Below are 23,640 nucleotides of genomic sequence, written 5' to 3'. Positions count from 1 at the left end.
AATTGTCTTCCAATTTGTTGTCGACGCATATCGGTGCCCAGAGTGCATGTGTCCGAACGTATGTACCCCAGTGAGTTAAAATTGGACCGTAGAATGAGATTGCGAAATTATAATCTAAAACTAGAGTGTAGAGCATCCGCTGAAGAAATCGCGAAACATGGGTGAGCCACGTACACACCTCACTGTACGGGGATAAATCACTCGCGAAAGATCCGTACATGGCGATGCATATCATCGACGATGTTAAAAATGTCAACATACAGTTTGTGATTTTATTTAGAATCGGGTCATCCTCTACGATTTACCACCCTACACGAAAGAACATCTGTATACACGTCGTTACATACATTGCATAACATTCCACGCTTTATAAATTACCAATTTCGAAATATAAAGACTGAAACATGACCATTCGAAGTATCTTGGAATCATCCTTGTCCACGTAAGAATGTAAATATCATAATCATAATGTATCGCCACAATTTTCACAATACATCGAACACGAAATGATAAGACAAAAAAGGCCTTCGACTATCATGATTTAATTACAAGTAATCTTTCACGTGTATACTACTTAATTTTGTGTAAAGGGTATAGCCGAATAAGGGGGTCAAATGTGCCCCCAAACCGAATTGAACGAATGATAGGTCATTCGATAGCTTATCCAAAAAAAACCATGTGTGCAAATTTTTAACTTGAAATCTCGACCGTGGGGGTAGTAATGGGGTGAAAACGAAAATCATGTTTATGAACAATTTCTCTTAACCTATTGAGTAAAAAAATGTAAAAAAATTCAGAGACACTTCGGGTACTGGGACACATATTTTGGGAGATTTTTAGATTTTTTGATTGAAGAACCAGGTAGTAAAAAATAAAAAACCGCAAAAAATGCCGAAAAATGCCAATTACGTATCGAAGGAGGCCCGGAACTACTTTTATACTTTTACAGTAAACACGTATTGCTATTACTATTATTCTCAATTTTTTTCAGATTTTTCATTTTGGTGCGCCGCAGTGAAAAAAAATAAAAACCGATTTTTTCCTCATTTTCTGCGTATTAGAGTAAGTTACACGTTGAATTTTTATGCATTCTTCAATATACGAGTGTTTTGTACACTGTTTAATGTCTCTACACTAAGCAGAATTACATAACAATTGAAAGAAACAAAATAAACCAACCGTTGAGCGCAACGTATCCTAAAAAATCAACGATGTTTTCAACGACGTCGTTGGCGCAGCGTTAGAGTGTCCGACTGTGGAACCGCTGGAAGTTTTTTTACCGTAGGTTCGGGTCTCTCTTTGGGACTTAGAATTTTTTTTTATTCGTTATTTTTTTTTTCAAATTCTAACTATATAACAATGGTTTATATTTATTTATAAATATTCTAAAGGCATTTTACAAATATTTTAACCTAAAATATGTATAAATATAATTTTGGTGCGATTTTTGCATAGGATCATTTTCTTATCTCCACATCATTTAAAAATAACTTCAAAAAAATTAAGAATACATATTGTTAAACTATAGCAATATTTAATATACTGTTAAAATCCAAAGTGATTTGAAAATTCGGTTTATGACACAGTTTTCTGGTACATTGTAGCTATTAGGAATGGTTTTTTTCGTAAAATTATTTTTCGTTATTAGTCACTCTTTAGCAAGTTACTCTGTAGCAAACATTCATATTTATCAAAGAAAGAGAAAAAAAAGGAAAGATCTGCTTGATCGAAGGGGTTGAAGAAGTAATAGTAAGCCAGTATAGAATCTTCTGTTCTAATCCATTCACAATAGTCAAAGGTAAGAGATTTGAAAACTAACATTTCACATTAATTTCAGTTTAAGAGATGTTAAACAATAATCGTGGTTGACAAAAAAAATAAGGACGCAAAGACGCTCCAAAATTATATTTATACATATTTCAGGTTAAAATATTTGTAAAATGCCTTTAGAATATTTATAAATAAATATAAACCATTGTTATATAGTTAGAATTTGAAAAAAAAATAACGAATAAAAAAAAATTCTAAGTCCCAAAGAGAGACCCGAACCTACGGTAAAAAAACTTCCAGCGGTTCCACAGTCGGACACTCTAACGCTGCGCCAACGACGTCGTTGAAAACATCGTTGATTTTTTAGGATACGTTGCGCTCAGCGGTTGGTTTATTTTGTTTCTTTCAATTGTTATGTAATTCTGCTTAGTGTAGAGACCTTAAACAGTGTACAAAACACTCGTATATTGAAGAATGCATAAAAATTCAACGTGTAAGTTACTCTAATACGCAGAAAATGAGGAAAAAATCGGTTTTTATTTTTTTTCACTGCGGCGCACCAAAATGAAAAATCTGAAAAAAATTGAGAATAATAGTAATAGCAATACGTGTTTACTGTAAAAGTATAAAAGTAGTTCCGGGCCTCCTTCGATACGTAATTGGCATTTTTCGGCATTTTTTGCGGTTTTTTATTTTTTACTACCTGGTTCTTCGATCAAAAAATCTGAAAATCTCCCAAAATATGTATCCCAGTACCCGAAGTGTCTCTGAATTTTTTTACATTTTTTTACTCAATAGGTTAAGAGAAATTGTTCATAAACATGATTTTCGTTTTCACCCCATTACTACCCCCACGGTCGAGATTTCAAGTTAAAAATTTGCACACATGGTTTTTTTTGGATAAGCTATCGAATGACCTATCATTCGTTCAATTCGGTTTGGGGGCACATTTGACCCCCTTATTCGGCTATACCCTTTCTTCGTACACGCGGTGTTTGCAGAAAAGAACAGATTCGTTTCGTGAGATTTAACCTAAAAGAAACTTGAGGACGAGTCGGACTCGCCATTGCACAGCAAGAGGTTAAACAGTGTCTGCTCGAAATTGAAGGTGACCAAGGGACGAAACGAGGGAAAAGAGCGAAATTTGGCGAATAATTTTTATTGTCGACAATAATAGATAGTTTCGTGTATCACATGTAACGCGAACTTACTAACGAGATATAGAAAACCTGTTTTGTCGCAATAAATTCACACGCTGCACGAAAAGAACTGCACCGAAGTCTCGATGCTTCCAAGCGTTGGTGTCGGGTTCTTTTTTTTTCGTACGGTCTGTAACGTAAACACGCGTGTTCTTGGAATGCTGCGCGTTCCTCGAGTCCAGCCTCGCGAGGGAAAAAAAACCAGTCGAGCCTGTGTTTTGCACGGTTCGCGGTGTGCAGAGTATATGCTTGTTTTCATGCCTTCGTTCCCTTTGTTGTGATGTATCGGCTTTCCGACTTCTATGCGGTGCTATCGCATCAGCATTCGTTTCGTTCAACACGGAGAGTCGAGCAGAATTTTATTTGAACAATAGACGAATATAACCTCTCTGTATATTTTAGTTTACTCTGTCGAATAGTTACTCGCGTAACCTCGTATTCGTGCAACGTGTAACGTGATTTGTATCGAAGAAATATTAGATAAAATGTTCTTGTATCTTTTATTCGTTGCTTAAATATGAAAGAGTTCTGTCCATTTCTGGTTCTACGGTTGTCGACCCTTTTACGCTTAGCACATTTCGTATTATTATACTCGTGATTTACTGTCATATTACTTAGGATAATTAGAGATCGTCGTTAATTTTGTAATGGGACATGGGATCTCACAGCGACAAACGGTTTTTTATTCGCGTTAGGCTCGTTCACAGATGGAACCACTTGCGTTGTTTCGATCTTCCCAAAGTAACGTTTTCTCGTACATAACTCTACATCCAGCCACCATCTTTTCATCTTACTAACGGAGACGGAACGTGGGAAGCTACTTGGATTCTGAAGCTGATCGTGGACAGACGTTCAAACGTTTCGATTACAAGATCGAATGCAATTATTTGCATAAATTCAAGTACGAAAATCATTTGTCGCTGATGCGTTGTCACCGTGTTTTAACGTTACTCATTGTAATTGTAATGACAATAAAAATCATGCTGTACCATCCCTTCCATCATTTCATTTCGTGTCGTTGCCACCTTTGGGCGTAATTTTTTTAAAGCAACCGTTATTATTTAGAAGAGCATCTTTATTACGTGCATTACGCAAGTTACAGACCTATATTTAAATCCTTCGTCATTCTTTTTGCATTTTATGGCGCGATATTAAAACGCTTTTAGAAACGATAAATCGACGTGATTACATGGAATAGAAATCATAAACGCACCGCTATTCGTCGCATTATCATTTACGATACTTGTAGGCAACCTTTGGAATTTAAAATGGTTATGAATTAAAAATTTTCCAATTCCCTGGCAGTAAATAAGTTGTCGAAACGTCTTTTTATAAATTGCCTCATTGTCAATGTCGCTTCGAAGTTCAATATTATCGATATCTGAGAGGTTTAATATAGAGATGGACTTAAATGAACGGAGGAGGGGGACAGGGGGGAAGGACCAATAGATGGGGGGAGTCTCAGAATACTTTGGTTAAAAATAATCAGCTCTCACTGGGATGGTCAGAAATTCGGGAGCAAGGTCAATCGATAGCGTCGCAACTTCCTAAACATGTGTATAAATATTCGTTTCTTATCGTTGGCAAGTATTTTAATTTTACTTCGATACGCGTTACTAAATAATACGTTGTCCGGCAACACCATGCGAGACTTTATGCAAATAAACCAGACGGTACTAGCGACTGTATTTCTTTTCATAAATAATTTTTTCCCCACGGTTTGTGTACGCATATCTTTAATGCGAAATATAAATCTAAAAATACTGTTTCGAAGCGATATCCAAGCATCAGGAATCACCATTTCGGCTGCACGTGTCCAACATGGCGCAACACGCGGAAGAAAAGAAGAGCCAGAAACACGGGGAATCCTTGGATGAGAAAATTTTTGCGATCGGCATGTTGGCAGTGTGGTTAGCTGGTTGTGTGGTTAAGTATATACACGACCGCTATCGGCACTGCAATTATATGACGATCGCGGATCTACGATCAAAGGGAGCCCTCCTGAAACCAGACACCCCAAGTGCCACGAGGATACGTCAGAATTGCTATTCGAGAATCGCGTTGGAATTCGGTAGAAACTCCCGTAACGTACGAAGGAAAGAAAGAACTGCTTTACCAGTCGAGCTCTAGCAATATGTCGACTGACTTTTCTTCCCTCCAAGTCGATGCTTTCCAAACGTTTCGAAAGCCCATCACCGATTTAAAAAATAAATTCTGCGCCTGAGATTTATAATTAAAAAAATTAAAAAATCAATGCAGGTGAAAAAACGAACGCTCTACCGTGTAAATAAAATTTAGAGGTTAGAGATGTTTCGAGTTGATCGAATTTTTCTACGTTAGACATTTCTTTTGTCTCGCAAAAGATGAAACTAGGGGATAAATATTTTCAGGAAAATGCACGCTGTACGTCGAGATTGGAGTACGACTTACACTCGCCTTTTCCTTCTGTTGCAGGTCTGCCTACGTATCGTTCGGAGGACTGCTGATGAGGTTACAGGGTGACGCAAACAACCTACACGGTTTCGAGATTGATCAGCATATGTACCTACTGATGAAGAAACTCGCGTTCTAACTGCGCCATACGTCGGAACATGACTTGGGAAATTTATGTGTTAAATATTGTTTTTTTAGAGTCGTGAGTAATTCAATTTTGAAACAAATTTACCATGTATAAAGATTACTAAAACTAGTTGAAGATAGCGACCACTGATGTGCATTTAAAACAGACTTATGCATGCACCTTTCACGAAAACAGAGAATCGTAAAAAAATTCTTATTTATTTCAATACTCTTCAGTCGTGAATATACGGATCTTGATTAAAAGCATCGACACTGCCACAATTTCGAAGACACACAGTGATTAATAAAGATATTTTTCCACGTTAATACTAGTCATTTTACCTTCGATATAACAGAATCGTGCAGCAATAGAAATAGAAGTGCCTATCGATATAATTTATCAACTGAATGAAACGTTGACGATTTCTGCTATTAAATAAAATAGGCAACGACGAAACTGTTCCTCCCCCTCCCCTCTCCACACCCACCGAGTTTCTAGATTTACACCGTGCGTTGCAATCAGCTAACCGAATTGGTACAAATCCAAACGAACAGTTTCTGTGCAGCTCGTTGCAAGTCGATTAATATCGTGTCGCAATTGCATTTCATTTTTGTGATTACATTACGTTTACGGGACGTCATAATTTTCTTATTCCCTTTGCTCGTAGCTTTTTGGTTAATTTGCGTAGAACCGCGATATAAACGCCGAATAATCATTTTTCAGCGGACTCGTACGTAATTTTTGAAAGTGCCTATTGTCATTTTAAAAAACACGATCAAATGCAAAGTATTTAATTGAAACGGGGCTTCGTCGAGTACTCGACAGTTAGACGAGAAGAGCGTGCGATAGAGACGCCATCAGGGACGGGGTAGAGTCAAGAGTTAATTTATGTAATTAAACTCGCGGTATTCCTGACCTTGTACGGCTGAATGCGAGCCGATCGAGGCTGGCTCGAACAATGTGGCATAAGTGCACTTGGCGTGGGCTCGTCTATAACCCGAACATGGCTGCCCGTTGCGTAACACCGTCGTTCAGCAACATGGCTGCCACTTAATAAGGGTCTGATCCTAAATAGATTGGCCCAATGACATATAATTCGCTTTTATCTGGCCGGCCGTGTGAGGTTGCGCAACGCTTGCAAACGCAAGGGACCAACGGAGACGAAGAAAAATCGATAGTCCTAGGCAAGCAGAGCACTGCCAGCTCTCGATGCCACCCTGAAACTGTATTTCGCTGTTTGCAACAACTCGGATAAGTTTCGACACTGCCTAGCATCTCTGAATTCTAGAAACACCGAGGGTAGAGTATGTGGTCCACCGATTAAAAAAATAAAAAATGATTTATCGTCCCTCACCTATTTGGGAATTGGTTTCAGTTTACTGGGAATGCTGATGGAAGAGTAATTAATTAAAAAGGAACGGGAGCAATCACAGTGGTAACTTCTTTTTGGTTTCGAAGGAACTTTAATGCTTTGTTCATCAAATTATAAAAGTTTTATAAGTTAAGGCAATTAATATTTACAAGCGTGTGCAATTACTGCAACGTTAGAGGCAAAGCCTTCATCGAGGTTTCGCTTTTAACGTCTTTAATATTAACGATGCAATTGTTAATCGACGACACGTCGCAGAGACCCGAATATTCTCTGTACACGAGGTCTACAATTAATTCTATACGTTTCTCTTAATAAGTATTGAGTTTCGTTGTGATAACAACTCTTATACATTGATCAAACGCAGTGCAAACAGCCAGTCCTTGTTTGTCCGGACTCCAGTCTAAAGAGCTGACGGGTTGCGATGAAAGAGTAGCATTTTGTAGAAGACTCAGATTACCAATGACTCCATGTTCGATGCCATCCGCGTCCGCTAATTTTCTTTTTTCTGGATAATTACTAAAATAACAACGTTCGATATCAAATGTATAAGTTTGCCGAAAATATTACATTTACGGACAAAGAAGGCATAAAATTGATATTTACTATTTCCAAAGGCAAAGAGTTCCTCCCCCACCACAAGTAACAAATATTTCACGATTTTGTGGTAAGTGTTTGACCAACCATACAGTTGAATTGTGTGCCTGAAAATGATATTACTTACATTAGTCTATAGCAAACATAAAAGGCAAGTAGAATTTTTCTTTTAGATCTAGTATCGTACCTTTTCCATAAGATAAGCAAATCCCTTTTTAGGATGTTGTGTCTTCAAGTCGAATAAGTAAAACTTTGACTCCAAAGTTGTTGCTACCAATTTATTCATTGCAATATCCTTTCTATCAAACTCGAGGCTACAGATACCATTTTTTAGATTACTTTCCCATTGTACGGACATTGTCTTTAAGTTGAACATTTTTATGTCCCCATTGTCATAACCAGCAGCTACGACTCTTTCTTCAGAATTGTATGAATTTCCAAATGTAACTGCCCAGCAGTCTCTGCGAGTTTCACCTTCCTTGGGTTCCATTACAGCTACAGGACGTCCTTTCTGTCTAGGATCCCAAACTTTAACGCTTCCATCTCTGGAACCAGTCACTAATTCAGGTGCACCGCATCCGATGCTTTGTCCAGCTGTGCCATCGATACTATTTATAATCCCATTGTGAGCATTAGCTGTGTAAATTGGTATGGAAGGATCTTCCAGGTTGTAGATGTTCAGTTTACCCTAATAAAGGTGGCTTTAAGTTTTCTGAATGTAGGAACAACAACTCATTAAAATATGTTTGAGTTTTAAAAAGCAGAAGTCTTTTAAGTCGTTTTTGATGTATTTTAACAAACGTATTCTTTACTAATACCTGGAAATCACCAGCTGCCAGATATCTGTCTTTTAAGCTAGAGGCTTTGAAAGTTCCGCATTTCACTGGCTGCGATCTTTCGATATCTTTAACAAGTTTTAATTCTCCGCTTGATACTTGATAAATTTGTATAATACCGCTACCACGCGGTCGTGAGCCCATAACCACAAACTTGGCACTGCACGGTATCCACTTAGCATCAAATAAAGAATAATCGACCGATTTCTCGATATGGCAAATTATTTGAGGCTTCTCAAGTTTCTCCATGTTTGTTAGAATTAACTTCCTAGTCAACCAGTCTAGTTGTTAGGCGAGGTTCATGCAATCCAGAGGTACCAGAAGTGCACCGAAGATGTTCTCTCACACTATGCCAGATCACGTGTACGTAAGCCCATAGAGTCCTTTCCCAATAATTTCCTAATTTTTATAAATTCTAAAATATCTTATAATTGGCGATATAATTGGAAGCGATAGTTATACCTATATTTACGGTAAAAAGCGTCAAAGTATAGTATACAGATCCCCTCTCGCCCCCCACGATTTAGTGACGACGTATAGTATCGCCATCTAAGAACGGGTTTCGAACTAAGCACGGACTACAGATCCCCTCTCGCCCCCCACGATTTAGTGACGACGTATAGTATCGCCATCTAAGAACGGGTTTCGAACTAAGCACGGAGTACAGATCCCCTCTCGCCCCCCACGATTTAGTGACGACGTATAGTATCGCCATCTAAGAACAGGTTTCGAACTAAAAACGGAGTACAGCTACCCCCACTCCTCCTACTCCTGATACACACTACATACCTTGATTATTCATTAATAACTCATTTCCTGGGATTAAAATATGAACTTTTAGAATCGAATAATATAGTATAGACTCTTGGCAAGATTCAAGGATAGTTTTTAGAACCATTCCGCCAGTAATTAAGACGTTATTAATGAATAAAGGAAGTCGTACCATTCACGTCTGTACTATTGTCTGCTTAAATCGATGAATTATCAACTTTTCAACAATAACACGCATATTTTGGCTATTAGAGAACCAAGTAGACATCCCTGGGAACATTCAAGGACCAATTTTACAACGCTCATTCGTCTAATTAATTAGTTATTAGCGATAGATCCCTAAGGTGTTGCGTTGAAACAGTGAACAGACTTTCGATATTGGTTAATAACTATTTAATAAGACAAGGGATGGCTAAAACAAGTATCCCTGAATCTTGTCAAGGGTCTATACTATATTATTCGATTCTAAAAGTTCACATTTTAATCCCAGAAAATGAGTTATTAATGAATAATCAAGGTAAGTAGTGTGTATCAGGAGTAGGAGGAGTGGGGGTAGCTGTACTCCGTTTTTAGTTCGAAACCTGTTCTTAGATGGCGATACTATACGTCGTCACTAAATCGTGGGGGGCGAGAGGGGATCTGTACTCCGTGCTTAGTTCGAAACCCGTTCTTAGATGGCGATACTATACGTTTGCACCAAATCGTGGGGGGCGAGAGGGGATCTGTACTCCGGATAGTACGAATCCCGTTCTTAGATGGCGATACTATACGTCGTCACTAAATCGTGGGGGGCGAGAGGGGATCTGTATACTATACTTTGACGCTTTTTACCGTAAATATAGATATAACTATCGCTTCCAGTAATCGTTTATAATTAATTAATTGGCAAAATATATAGAGTTTGATAAAATATTACTTAGAGTCGAATAATATTTGGACCAGTTATAAGATATTTTAGAATTTATAAAAATTAGGAAATTATTGGGAAAGGTTGGAGGGGAACGTAAATAAAAAGCATGGAAAATATGTATTATAATTTTGATTCTTTATTGATATACACATAAGGAATGTTTTACACATTTCTGACTCTATTAAATAAAAACGTGTCTCAGAATTTTAATATCACGTTTTATAAATAAGTGTAATCGATAAGTAATATGTTTTTATGGTCCTTTTATGATTGAAATGTATCTTATAGCTAAGGGAATAATGGGGAGAGGAAAAGAAAGGTAAAAATGATGAGAACACATAGAATTCTTTGAAATTATATCATATATTTTCGTATCACTCGTAACATTACTAACAGATTTCGAAATGAATTTCAATCCCCTGCTCGTAGAGTACTCTCGTTGCTTGCTTCGGTCACCATTGTTTCGTCGAACGAAACATGTGATCAGCCGTCCAGTTTGCCCAAAAGATCTAGTCGCCTGCCCATGATAGATCGATTTTTAGAAATAGAAATCAATCTGCCAAGGGCAGTGTGGATTCGATCCTCGGATCTGCTGCACGGTTCAGCATCGCGTCGCGTCGCATCTCCCTCAATTTACCTTCATCCCCTTTTAAACGAAATAATTACTTGGTACAATTAAACTAGAAGATCGAAGGAACATTGCTTCCTTCTATCTCTCTAGTTTAGTAATCTAGCTTCTAAGAATGTAAAAGGGAGATCGATGGAACTTGGATTCCATCTATCTCTCTTTGGGTCTCCATTCGCAGCAACCTCCTCGTGGTGAGACCTGGGTAATATTATTTACCGTTTAATTAATAATCGTATCACTCTTAGCTGGGTAATGCAATTGTTAATTAAAAACTAAATAATATTAGCGAATTGGCTGCGATCCGCTTTGCATAGGACATAATAAATATAGAGCTTCTTCGCAAGTTAGTTTTGATTCATCAAAGATCGTAGAGTATTGTCAGAGACGAGGTATACAAGTAGATCTTTCACCCAATGTACTTTTTCGGCCCATTTTTACGGGGTCTCGAAACCCCATTATCATTTTCGTGTCACTCACATTACCGACAGATTTAGAAATGAATTTCAATCCCTTCCATAGTCAATTCACATGCATTTACGTACACTGTCTGCACATACAGTTGTCTGTCCATCAATATTAATTCAGAGACTACTTTCTCAACTGACCGCCATCCATAAGAATAAGACGCTAAGATCACCCCCGAATTTTCAGCTGTATGACAGTCAGATTAGGCCACTTTCAGTCCATAAGGTGTGAAGTCTATTCGTATACCTCGTCTGTGGTATAAGGTACGACTACATGTACTTTTCAATTTTCCTACAGACCTCCGTTGGCCTTTGCTGGCTTTGGCTGACCGCTGCTGACCACTCCTGTTACTTCTGACAACGTATAACGATTACAACTTGCTACTGAAAGTCTCTCCCAACCTCTGCTGGCTTCTGCTGACCATCGCTTATATTTCTGACAACCAATAACGATTACTACTGACTTCTGTTAACCTCTGTTGGTCTTTGCTGGTCTCTGTCAGCGTGTGCTTGTCTCTGCTGAACTTTCCTGGCCTCTGCCGAATGCTACTGACCACTGCAGGTATTTCTGATAATCTATAACGATTAATACTTACTACTGCATGCCCCTACAAGTTTCTGCTTGCCTTTGCAGCTTTCTGCTTGCCTGTGCATGCATTTACTGGCCTCTACTGAACACTGCTGACCACCCCTGATGCTTCTGACATCGTATAACAATTACTACATGCTACTGTTCGCCCCTGATCATCTCTGCTTGCCATTGCATGCCTCTGCTCGTCTCTGCTGACCGCTGCTGACCACCTCTGATGCTTCTGACAACATATAACGCTTACTACTTGCTACTATTCGCCCCTGGTCATCTCTGCTTGCCACTGCTGACCACTGCTTCTATTTCTGGCAACGTACGATTACGACTGGCTACTGTTAGTCTCTCCCAGCCTCTGCTGACCGCTACTGACCACTCCTGGCATTTCTGACAACGTATAAGTATTACTACTGACGTCTGTCAGCCTCCGCTGGCCTCTGCTGACCGCTGCTGACCACACCTGGCATTTCTGACAACGTATAACGATTACTACTGACGTCTGCCAGCCTCCGCTGGCCTCTGCTGACCGCTGCTGACCACTTCTGTTACTTCTGACAACGTATAACGATTACAACTTTCTACTGCTTGCCCCTGCTAGTCTCTGCATGCCTCTGCACCCCTCTGCTGACCTCTGCTGGCCCCTGCTGACCACGCTGACCTTTGTTAACAACTTCTAACATGATATACATGTATTAAAACTTTGTATAATGTAAATCTATGACAATAAATGATATAATTTCAAAGAATTCTATGTGCTCTCATCACTTTTACCTTTCTTTTCCTCTCCCCATTATTCCCTTAGTTATAAGAAACCGTTTCTCTACTTAAAACTGGAATTCCAAAGTGTCTGGAGCGTTTTCTGAAATGCCGGTGACCTTGACCCACTTTCGAAACTGGGTCAAGGCCATCCGGATTCTCGAAGCGGCCGGAAATTTTCTAAAATTCGAATGACCTTGACCCAATTTCGAAAGTGGGTCAAGGCCATTCGGATTTCCAAGTTGGCCCGAAGATTTCTGAAATTTCGAATGGCCTTGACCCACTTTCGAAATTGGGTCAAGGCCATCCGGATTTCCAAGTTGGCCCGGAGATTTCTAAAATTTCGAATGGCCTTGACCTACTTTCGAAATTAGGTCAAGGCCATCCGGATTTTCGAAGCGGCCGAAAATTTTCTAAGATTCGAATGGCCTTGACCCACTTTCGAAAGTGGGTCAAGGCCATTTGGATTTTCGAAGCGGCCAGAAGATTTCTAAAATTTCGAATGGCCTTGACCCAATTTCGAAAGTGGGTCAAGGCCATCCGGATTCTCGATGCGGCCGGAAGATTTCTGAAATTTCGAATGGCCTTGACCCAATTTCGAAATTGGGTCAAGGCCATTTGGATTTTCGAAGCGGCCGGAGAATTTTTCTAAGATTCGAATGGCCTTGACCCAATTTCGAAAGTGGGTCAAGGCCATCCGGATTTTTAAAGCGCCCGGAACATTTCTAAGATGCTGGTGAACTTGCGAAGAAGGTGGTACGCATCTTATAGGTAAGAGAATGATTTGGAGAGGAAAAGGACAGTAAAAAATGATGAGAACACATTGAATACTTTGAAATTATATCATTTATTGTCATAGATTTACATTATACAAAAGTTTAATACATATAAACATATTATATTATATTATATCACGTCACAAGTTGTCAGCAACGGTCAGCAGTGGTCAGCGATGGTCAGCTGCGGTCGGGAGATGTTGGCAGAGGCCAGCTTAGGTCGGGAGATGCTGGGAGAGGTCAGTAGAGGGTGGCAGTAGCCAGTAGTAATCGTTGTACGTTGTCAGAAATATAAGCGATGGTCAGCAGCGGTCAGCAGAGGCCAATGGAGGCCAGCAGAGGCATGCAGAGGCAAGTAGAGTCCAGCAGGGGCAGGCAGTAGGAAGTTGTAATCGTTATACGTTGTCAGAAGTATCAGGAGTGGTCAGTAGCGGTCAGCAGAGGCTAACGGAGGCCAGCAGAGGCATGCAGAGGCAAGTAGAGTCCAGCAGGGGCAGGCAGTAGGAAGTTATAATCGTTATACGTTGTCAGAAGTATCAGGAATGGTCAGTAGCGGTCAGCAGAGGCTGGGAGAGACTAACAGTAGCCAGTCGTAATCGTACGTTGCCAGAAATATAAGCAGTGGTCAGCAGTGGCAAGCAGAGATGACCAGGGGCGAATAGTAGCAAGTAGTAAGCGTTATATGTTGTCAGAAGCATCAGAGGTGGTCAGCAGCGGTCAGCAAAGACGAGCAGAGGCATGCAGTGGCAAGCAGAGATCAGCAGGGGCGAACAGTAGCATGTAGTAATTGTTATACGATGTCAGAGGCACTAGGGGTGGTCAGCAGTGTTCATCAGAGGGCAGCAAAGGCATGCACAGGCAAGCAGAGACTTGTAGGGGCATGCAGTAGTAAGTATTAATCGTTATAGATTATTAGAAATACCTGCAGTGGTCAGTAGCGTTCGGTAGAGGCCAGGAAAGTTCAGCAGAGACAAGCACACGCTGACAGAGACCGGCAAAGCCAACAGAGGTTAACAGAAGTCAGTAGTAATCGTTATTGGTTGTCAGAAATATAAGCGATGGTCAGCAGAGTCCAGCAAAGGTTGGGAGAGGCTGACAGTAGTAAGTTGTAATCGTTATACGTTGTCAGAAATATAAGCGGTGGTCAGCAGAGGCTGGGAGAGACTAACAGTAGCCAGTCGTAATCGTTATACGTTGTCAGAAATTCCAGGAGTGGTCAGCAGCGGTCAGCAGAGGCCCGTGAAGACCTGCTGAAGGGAGGTCGGATATTAGTTGTTGAAGAGCGAGAAGGGAAGTGTGAGCCTTTCCCTCTCGACTCCCAAGGCATTTTTACTTTCCGACCTATGTAGATGCACATAACCGAAGTACCCATAATGAAAAAAAAATTTTGTGAAATTCTGTCGGAGTGGTCGAACTTTGTATCGGGAAAACATGATACTTAATGGCTTGTATGGAATGATACTTCACGAATATCCTTGTATTAACAAATACAGAGTTTATTAAATAGTAATATTAACACTATTACAAAGTAACTGCAGTCATTAGAAAGATACCACCGATGAGCTTGATCTGATACTTGCCAAGGGTCCAGTTTTGTCTTGAAATCGTTTCCATACGTGTAGCAGTGTGTAGACGTTATTTGATAAGATTTTATATGTTTAGTAAAAGTTGCCATAAGTGTAAAGTAATTATTAAGACTTCGTATACTGCTCATTGTGTGACAATAACGCGAAATATCGTTTAGACGAAAAATTAAGGAAAACACAAACGATTCAGTGATTCTTTTCTTACATTATACGTCCATGGGTCTGTTATAAGAATGCAATTATCGAATTCCGAAACGTCTACTGCGTCTCCATTTACATGCTTGACATTAAATTACGTGGAACGATTAAACCGATAACGACGATGTTGTTGGCGTTCGTGCGGTCAAGCGATAGCGTAGTATTCACGGTACAAAGAACGAGATTCATCTCGCGAAAATCAAGGAAACAGACACTGCTCGTCTTTCATTACTTCGTCACAGATAAACGAAGTCAATACCAACTTAAATAGTGTAATCGTAGCTTTTATCAGCAATGTTAATGAACACGTTGGGTCCGTCGAGTTATCGCCACTATTACGCACCAGTGGCAGTCGGTTGCCAATAGTAGAACCATCTGTTTAAACACAAATTTCGTCGAAACGTGTGGCCACGGGCGACAGTATCTGAATTTACGATTCAATAAAACGTACAAAATATTAATAACAATCGGTGTTGCGTTAAAGTGTACGAAGATCTTGATTCGAATACGATATCTCCGCCGTTGAAAAGTGTGCGCTTGCGAAAGAAACAAATATTTACAGTCTGTTTTAAAAGCGGTTTCACGCGCTGAAAATAATTCGAGATCGGTGTTTGCGTGTTCATTTTAGGAAATATGTCTCAATTCGTTTGCATAGAGGATTACCAGAAGCACGCCTTGAACCATTTAGCACCCTCTGTTAGAGACTATTACAATTCTGGGGCCGGTGAGGAGTACAGTTTGAGACTGAACACAGAAGCTTTTAAAAAGTACGTATTGAGAAATAACACAGTATACAGGGTATTCGACCAGCCCTGGGAAAAATTTTAATGGGGGATTCTAGAGGCCAAAATAAGACGAAAATCAAGAATATTAATTTGTTGATGGAAGCTTCGTTAAAATGTTTATAGTTTCGCCAGTATTTAATTTTTTTCTCGAAAATGCGCAGGATTTTGGGGGTATGTTTGTTCACCAAAAATGCTTGTAATCGACCCCCGCAAATAAAAATAATTTTTTCAGAACGATTTGAAATGTTTTAATTTCGTCGAAAAATTTGTCCACCTTTCTGAATTTTTTTCTCGAAACTGCGTAGGATTTTGGGGGTATGTTTGTTCACCAAAAATGCTTGTAATCGACCCCCGCAAATAAAAATAATTTTTTTAAAACAATTTGAAATGTTTTAATTTCGCCGAAAAATTTGTCCACCTTTCTGAATTTTTTTCTCGAAACTGTGTAGGATTTCGGGGGTATGTCTATTGACCAAAAATGATTGAAATTGATCCCCGCAAACGAATATAATTTTTTTAGAACGATTTGAAACTTTTCAATTTCGCCGAAAAATTTAGGCACCTACCCCTGTCGATTTTTCTTAAAAATTCGTTTTCGATTTTTAGTAATTTTGTTTGACACCCTATAGAAAAGTTGTTTAATACTCTTTTGTAGGTACCCATGGGCTCTACTTCAGAAAAAAAGTTTCATTGAAATATATTCACAATTGTAGGAGTTATGGCCATTTGAAAATTGTACCATTTTTATGAGGTTTTTCTCATTTTGCGAGGTCAAGGACCAACTTTTCCAATATTTTTACGATTTGTACATATTCTCCATCAAAATACGCGTAGTTTGCTTTTTTAAACATTAAAATCGTCCAATCCGTTCAGAAGTTATGACGTTTTAAAGATTCGCATGAAAATTCGGGCAGACATTTCTGGCCAGAAATTAGATTTTCGGTAAGGAATTTTTTTCTCGAAAGTACGAAGGATTTCGGGGGTATGTGTAATGACAAAAAATGATTGTAATCGACCCTTGCAACCGAAAATAATTTTTTTAGAATGATTTGAAAAATTTTTTTCCTGTCGAAAAATTTCACACCTTCTCGAATTTTTTTCTCGAAGGTGGGTAGGAATTCGAGGGTATGTGTAATGACCAAAAATGCTTATAATTGACCCCCGCAACCAAACATAATTTTTTCAGAATGATTTGAAATTTTTTAATTTAATATTTTAATAACTTTTTAAGGAAGTCTCAATCAAGAAATTGATATTCTTGATTTTCGTTTTATTTTGGCCTCCAGAATCTCCCATTAAAATTTTTCCCAGGGGTGGCCGAACACCCTGCATGTAGAACTGAAACCCGATCGTCGGAACGTCTCGTTTAGTTTTAGACGCAGGCGTTGTTTCGTTTTATGGGGGATACATTGCATTCGCTGTTCTTTTCATTCCAGACGAGAGGCTCAAGGACATTTCAAGATCGTTAATGTTTTTTCTTAACGATATTCATTCTCCGGATAGAAACTAACAAATAACCACGAATGAATATGTTGGTCGTATTGGATATCTATTAAAATGTCCTTGGGACTTCCATCTGAGTAAAAAGGAACTTGTGTCTCGTTTATTTCTATCATTAAAGATACAACAAATGATCTGTGTGTACCGTGACAACTACATGCTCACGTTTGTGACAGGTTTGAAACCAAACCAAATATCAGAGATAAAAATACATGTCGTATTTAATGCAGTAGTTGTCAGTGACATTAGGATCTAATGGCGTATTTCGTACCGATAACAATTCGATTCTACGCGTATATGGAGAATTTAATACTATTACGACAGTGTTGGATCACATATGCAAAACATGTACTATGGAAAGTCAACCTGTTCTGTCACAAATATAATAAGGTGGCAACAAACAAATACAAGTACGATTTAAAACATCGTGACACTTTGCAGATATAGGATACGGCCTAGATTTTTAAGGGATGTTTCCAAAAGGGATTTAAGTACCACGATCTTAGGTGAAAAGATATCGATGCCATTAGGGGTAGCACCATCGGCGATGCAGCGCATGGCGCATCCCGACGGCGAATGCGGGAACGCGAAAGGTACGTTAAAATATAATCCTTTCGTAAAATTCGAACGCGTTACGCGGGAATCCGTTTCTTTCGCCCAGGATGGATACAGTTGAAAGGTCGTTTCTATTAAATTTAACCCTCCAATGCATATTCAGAGCAAAGTTAAGTTCAATAAAAAATGACACATAGCTTCTATCTTTTTTTTTTCTTCTTATAAAATAGATTCTTTTCACTTTATTTACTTCCTATACAGTAACTAAATTGTCATTCGCTTGCTACGTCGATACAGGTGTACGTAACAAACCTCAATAAAGTGTAAAAATGTGTTATCAAGTGATCGGTGCTTGATAATGCGTGCATAGAGTTGATATGTTCGCATACATCTTAAAAAATTATTGTTGCTCGATCGTATATCGATCGTACACGGAACTTGTGATTTATTTTGAACAGCTTGTACATAATATTACTTAACAATATACAAGAAAAAATCGATTAATTTTGCGTTTAGTTTTATATTATAAAAGTATCCTGTTTGTCAGTCGGGAAACTTAGTTAGCTATTTCAGAGTTTGGCATTAAAGAAATTTTACGATTCGATCAGTCCTGTCGTAGGTAAAAATTGAGCATTAAAGCGAAGTTGTTTTATAAAGTAATTGCTATAATTAATGTGTACAGTGAGTCCTCGAGTCACGCGGATTCGTAGATGCACAGTTTATGCGATCGATTATGTAATTTTACATATTTTCCATGCATGCACTGTGGAGCAAAATGTAATCCGATTAACGATTTACAATTATGATTAAATAGTAATTACTATCTTTTCATACAAGAATACATGTGGATTTGTTTAACTCCAATTTACTTTTGTAACAAAGATTGCATACTAAATGTATTGTAAGGGGAAAGGAAGATCAGTCTTGATAAAAATTGCTAAACAGTCGTGCTGGATCAGACATTTTAATCAGTCTTTAAAAGGTCTACCATTAAGACAACATTACTCGATTATCTACATTAATTTTACTGCTAATACGACGTTATGCTTAACTCGAGATTTTTCTTTCGCTATACAATACATCATATACATATATACAATTCAACTTACGCAAAAAGCTCTATAACGAATTAACCGCGTAAATCGAGGTCTCGCTGTAGTTCTAAATGCAGCTATATATTTAAGGCACAACAGAGGGTACATACAATATTTACATCAGTAGAAATGCATTAAAAAGATTTCGTGACGGGGGAAATACTGTAAGAAACGCTAAGAAACGTACGTTCTGTCGTGATTTAGAAAACAGTTTTACAATTTTAAAATACGTTTCTATATACCACGATGGGAATGAGTCAAAAATCGCGATTTTCGATTGACTAGTTAAATGAAAAGGAAATATGTTTATGTATTTACACACGAATGGAAATGACACTTAAATAGGGACTAAGAAAACAATGGCAATACAAGAAGCAAAGGAATTAATGACGTTTGGGTCCCACGTTATCCCAGTTATTAATGGCTTTCATATTTACTTTCTCGATCCTCCATTTCTGCGTTGGAGACGCTGAATCACAATTCGTTACGAAGACTTTTTTACTTGCTGGATCTGTATCTAAGCACCTTGACGAGTGGCCGTGCATTAACCATTGCTTTTCGACGTTGTAACGCCATAATTGATTTCCCTGTCCCCCATGGCAAGGGTACAATGTTACAGGTGCTTTTACCTCTCCTCTAGAAACATCTAAACATTCTGTACGGTCCTTTGGTCTAATATCTTTATGCCAAGTCAGCCGAAATTCTTGTTCTCCTTGAATCTTAGGATTGTCTTTTATGCAAACGTCGACTACCACGAGTCCGTCTTTCTTTCGTTTTTTCGAATCAAGACACAATTCAGGCACGCCCATGTTACGAATCTCTCCAGATGCAAAATCATCTGGTTCAATGGGAGGATATACATCGACAAGATCGAAGGCTATATTATCCATAAACCACTTGAATGGCTTGCAGTGTAATTTATGTCTTAAGTTTCTTTGCTCCGTCAAGTTTCCGGGATTCAACGATCTCAAGTGTGGACGTCTTTTGTAAATATATTCTGCGTATTCGTCCATCCACACTTCAGCTACCCTTTTGTAATTCCGTCCTAAAAAGTCCCCTTTGCCCGGATTGGGGAAAGGTGGAAATTTGCGATAAATATGACCCACTCTCGAGCAAGGTGCATCGTACATCTGTCCTCCGCATTGCCAAATTTTAAACGATAATTCATACTGTTCACCTCCCCATATGTCTAGTTCTGGATCATAACCACCTAATTCCCAGAAGAATTTAGCACTGATGGCAAAGAGACCACCAGCCATAACCGGGCTTTTAAACGGTTCTGTCGGTTTTTTAAGATCTTCGGGTAACAATGGTAATCGTTTATAGTACAATTCCCAATCGAAAGCACCTCTTGCTCCTTCATCTTGTGCTCTGTACTCGAATGTTTCATAAGCTATCACATCGATAAAAGGACACACGCAAGTTTTGTAATTTTGTGCGATAGGTTCTAGCAAAGGTGGCAACCAATTGACATTTGCCTCGCTATGAGAGTCTAGAAATAGAAGTACTTTTGCTTTCGCGACCTTAGCCCCAGCCAGTCTGCCTTTAATTAATCCAGAACGTTCTGGTAATCTCACAATCTTTACTTTAGGCAAGTGTTCGGCAACATAATTGTCTAGTGTTTTCTTTAATTCCACCTTAGTGCTAGCATCATCGACCAATATTATTTCTTTTAACAGAGATGCTGGGGAACGATTAACAACGCTCCAGCAAGTACGCATTAAAGTGCTAAAGTGTTCATTATGAAAAGAGACTATCACAGAGACTGAATCAAGATTTCTCAGATATTTCCTTTTCTTACAATCTGGGTGCCTAATATCAGGTACCGAACGATTTACTGAGATTTCATCGCTGAGTGCACCATTGAAGCCATTTACTTGATAGAGTTTTTCCTTCAACGCATCAAGAGAGGGTGATAGAAACGTAGGCTTACCATGCTCACCCATTCCATTTCTTTTTGCTTCTTCTTCTATTCTCTTATAATCATGCCAATCTATTTTGTCTTCCTCATCCTGTTGAAAAATTTCATTCAAATGTTATACTACAGCAATAGAGTTGCTTCAAGAGTTGCTACGAACGATACATCAGTGTACGCGACAGTAAATAAAATATTATTTGCATCGAGGTGCATGAAAGTAATCGTACGATACTGCGCGACGGAATGCAGAAGGTTAAGCTATCACGAAACCTGTTTCACTTGCATCGACCAACTCCGCGTATAAAGAACAGGTCTTTAACCCATACCTGATACAGATGGTCGTTGAAATTTTGCCCAGAATCAATCTGATTTTTCGGACTGTCAACGTCGATGGCTACAAATGCGGTTACCGGTGTTGCGACTTCATGGTTAGGTGATGTCCGTACGTACCGGAATACAACAACGGTCAGAAAGACAGTGAAGGCCGCCAAAATAAAGAACTTTATCAGGCTTATCACATTTCTTCTCATCATCGCGAAAGATTCATGTCGTGCGACGACACTTACATAAAACCCGCCACTACCCACCGGCTTAGGGAACTATCTATTCGAAACTAACCTCATGTGTAGAAAAATTTAGCTTATCAGCTGTTATCTGCGATACGAAATCGTCGGCGCAGTGTTTCGATAAAATACATGAGACAGACACGGTTGCCACGCGTCGACTGAGGATCGATCCCCCGGAGATCGAAGCAATTCTCGACGAACGGGCCCCGTACACGATATAGTAAAAGCAGACTTTTCCCTAAACTTTAATAACGTTTATCGAATATTACATTCGGTTTAGACGTTCACGAACTGCTCATGCTTCTACTTAGAACTACATATTATACATTCGGTCGACAACAAATAACCTGGTCGTACTACTATAGATACACCATCGTTAAGAGGAGAGGATGCAATATTTGAAAATACACTATCTTTTGAGGAGTGTTAACCACTCTGCTAGATTTTCATTAGGGACGTATGGGTACAACAAAAATCGGGTGGGATTTGATCGATCGTACGTAACATGCAAAAGTTCGGCTGCTCAGGATCAGTCCAATTGTAATCGGACTATCTGACATACTCGAGCAGTTTGATACTTTTTTGTCAACCTTTTTTACACGGACATTACAGCATTCGACAAACTTTCTAACGTTTCAGCCGCTGAAGCAGCTGGTACGATTTATACGCTGTCGACGATATCAACAAGTAGCATCGAAGAAGTAGCCGAAGCGGCACCAAAAGGAATAAAATGGTTCCAACTTTATATATATGTAGATCGTAACGTTACCTTAAATTTAATTAAACGAGCAGAAAGAGCTGGTTTCAAAGCACTCGTTGTTACCATTGATGCACCGCTGTTCGGCGATAGACGAGCCGATGTTAGAAACAAATTTACACTACCAAATCATTTGAGGTACACTTCAAGTAATAAAACATTGAAACGAAGATATAGACGAATGATATCCACCATAGAGAATGTTCGATATAATTAACATACCGTGCTAGAATATTTATCTCCTAAACATGACACTCTACTGCCATCTATATAAAATATGAAGTACCGAATTCTTTGACAATGGTCGTTAGAAAAATGAATATTTTCAGATTAGGAAATTTCGTTGGAGAGATGTCGAACAGAGTAAATACTACGGAGTCTGGTTCCGGTTTGAACGAATATGTTGCATCTCTGTTTGATGCCTCTTTGTCGTGGGAAGATATCAAATGGGTTAAAAGGTTAGAAAAAAATTTTGTGGTCGGAAATTGCGAGACTTCGAGACGAATGTTAATTTTATGGGTTTCTGCAGCAATACAAAGTTGCCCATTGTTTTGAAAGGAATCCTAACACCGGAAGATGCACTTTTAGCTATCGAAAGTGGAGTGCAAGCGATCATCGTTTCGAATCATGGTGCCCGACAAGTCGATAGTATTCCAGCATCGGTTTGTTACTAATCTTTCTAATTATTCTCGATATGCATACCGAACAAATATAACGGAAACAATTTATGAACACTAGATCGAAGCATTACCGGAAATAGTTAAGGCTGTAAACGGTAAAGTAGAGATTTATATGGATGGAGGCGTGAGGCAAGGAATCGATGTGTTTAAGGCACTAGCTTTGGGCGCGAAAATGGCAAGTATCTCTTACCTACAATAATTGTAATACATTAAATGGCAGTTACTTTCTAAGATTTAGTAAATTGATAATGTCGAGTATGTAAATTTGTTTCTAACCTCGGTTTATGAAAATTGAATTTTTTTAGGTATTCGTTGGTAGACCTATGTTGTGGGGTTTGTGTTACTCGGGCACAGAAGGTGCAAAGCAAATTCTTGAAATTTTTAGGAAAGAAATTGATCTGACGTTTGCGTTAACAGGTAAGTCAATATCTCAATCTACAATGTTTATTTCAAGCCTGTAGATAAGATAATTTGGAATACTTGATCGATTAATTTCTAGGCTGTAGATCGGTAAAAGATGTGAACCGGGATATGGTAAAGCATGAATCTTATTATAGTCATTTGTAACAGGTTAATCTAAGTGTAATATAATCGTAATAAAATTATTCGCAAAGTAACGTTCGCGTAAGAATCATTTAATAAAGATACCGCAATATTTCCTCACCTAAAATAGTTATAATCAGACTTTTAGGCTAGATGCACGTGCCTGTTGTTTCCTCGAAGAGACAAGGCGTAAAAATGGAACGCGATTCGGTCAGTATGTGACCGCAAGAGGTCAA

General features: G+C 38.8%; 4 protein-coding genes across 5 annotated transcripts in view; 2 read left to right on the top strand and 2 right to left on the bottom strand.

Moving 5' to 3' along the window:
• Rpb8 (DNA-directed RNA polymerases I, II, and III subunit Rpb8) overlaps positions 1–5,855 on the top strand; it is a 58,639-nt gene extending 52,784 nt beyond the window's left edge. The window contains exon 4 of the mRNA XM_076782163.1: positions 5,424–5,855. Within this exon, the coding sequence (XP_076638278.1) occupies positions 5,424–5,541 (118 nt within the window). The 3' untranslated portion in view covers positions 5,542–5,855. The remainder of the gene's footprint in view (positions 1–5,423) is intronic.
• Positions 5,856–7,018: 1,163 nt separating this feature from the next.
• On the bottom strand, positions 7,019–8,634 carry Wdr92 (dynein axonemal assembly factor 10). The gene is made up of 4 exons (XM_076782153.1): positions 8,314–8,634; positions 7,683–8,183; positions 7,505–7,602; positions 7,019–7,417 (listed from the first exon to the last, which is right to left on the bottom strand). The coding sequence occupies exons 1-4, from the start codon at positions 8,578–8,580 to the stop codon at positions 7,210–7,212; spliced, it is 1,074 nt and encodes a 357-aa protein (XP_076638268.1). The 5' UTR covers positions 8,581–8,634; the 3' UTR covers positions 7,019–7,209.
• Positions 8,635–14,417: 5,783 nt separating this feature from the next.
• Positions 14,418–23,495, top strand: Hao (Hydroxyacid oxidase). The gene is made up of 8 exons (XM_076782150.1): positions 14,418–15,773; positions 17,733–17,884; positions 22,064–22,319; positions 22,511–22,639; positions 22,711–22,843; positions 22,920–23,036; positions 23,167–23,278; positions 23,361–23,495. The coding sequence occupies exons 1-8, from the start codon at positions 15,640–15,642 to the stop codon at positions 23,426–23,428; spliced, it is 1,101 nt and encodes a 366-aa protein (XP_076638265.1). The 5' UTR covers positions 14,418–15,639; the 3' UTR covers positions 23,429–23,495.
• On the bottom strand, positions 17,878–21,818 carry LOC143350203 (N-acetylgalactosaminyltransferase 6). Of its 2 annotated transcripts, XM_076782148.1 has the most exons (3): positions 21,185–21,818; positions 19,378–20,952; positions 17,878–18,456 (listed from the first exon to the last, which is right to left on the bottom strand). In XM_076782148.1, exons 1-3 carry the CDS (start codon positions 21,389–21,391, stop codon positions 18,451–18,453), a joined length of 1,788 nt encoding a protein of 595 aa, XP_076638263.1. In that variant the 5' UTR covers positions 21,392–21,818; the 3' UTR covers positions 17,878–18,450. The 2 variants fall into 2 exon arrangements, with proteins under 2 accessions (XP_076638263.1, XP_076638262.1); XM_076782147.1 differs by having other exon boundaries at positions 17,878–20,952; positions 21,185–21,815.
• Positions 23,496–23,640: the final 145 nt, after the last annotated feature.

The sequence above is a fragment of the Colletes latitarsis genome, chromosome 14, assembly GCF_051014445.1.
Source record: "Colletes latitarsis isolate SP2378_abdomen chromosome 14, iyColLati1, whole genome shotgun sequence".
Lineage (NCBI taxonomy): Eukaryota > Metazoa > Arthropoda > Insecta > Hymenoptera > Colletidae > Colletes > Colletes latitarsis.
The sequence above is the reverse complement of the archived record's forward strand: the minus strand, read 5'-3'. Positions and strand labels throughout refer to the sequence as shown.

Coding starts and splice junctions, on each gene's coding strand:
- Hao (XM_076782150.1), top strand. CDS start 15,640: ATGTCTCAATTCGTTTGCATAGAGGATTACCAGAAGCACGCCTTGAAC. Junction 15,774..17,732: donor AACACAGAAGCTTTTAAAAA/GTACGTATTGAG, acceptor GACACTTTGCAG/ATATAGGATACGGCCTAGAT. Junction 22,844..22,919: donor TCGATAGTATTCCAGCATCG/GTTTGTTACTAA, acceptor TATGAACACTAG/ATCGAAGCATTACCGGAAAT.
- Wdr92 (XM_076782153.1), bottom strand. CDS start 8,580: ATGGAGAAACTTGAGAAGCCTCAAATAATTTGCCATATCGAGAAATCG. Junction 8,184..8,313: donor TGGCAGCTGGTGATTTCCAG/GTATTAGTAAAG, acceptor CACCTTTATTAG/GGTAAACTGAACATCTACAA. Junction 7,603..7,682: donor TTGCTTATCTTATGGAAAAG/GTACGATACTAG, acceptor TATCATTTTCAG/GCACACAATTCAACTGTATG.
- LOC143350203 (XM_076782147.1), bottom strand. CDS start 21,391: ATGATGAGAAGAAATGTGATAAGCCTGATAAAGTTCTTTATTTTGGCG. Junction 20,953..21,184: donor TCAACGACCATCTGTATCAG/GTATGGGTTAAA, acceptor ATTTTTCAACAG/GATGAGGAAGACAAAATAGA.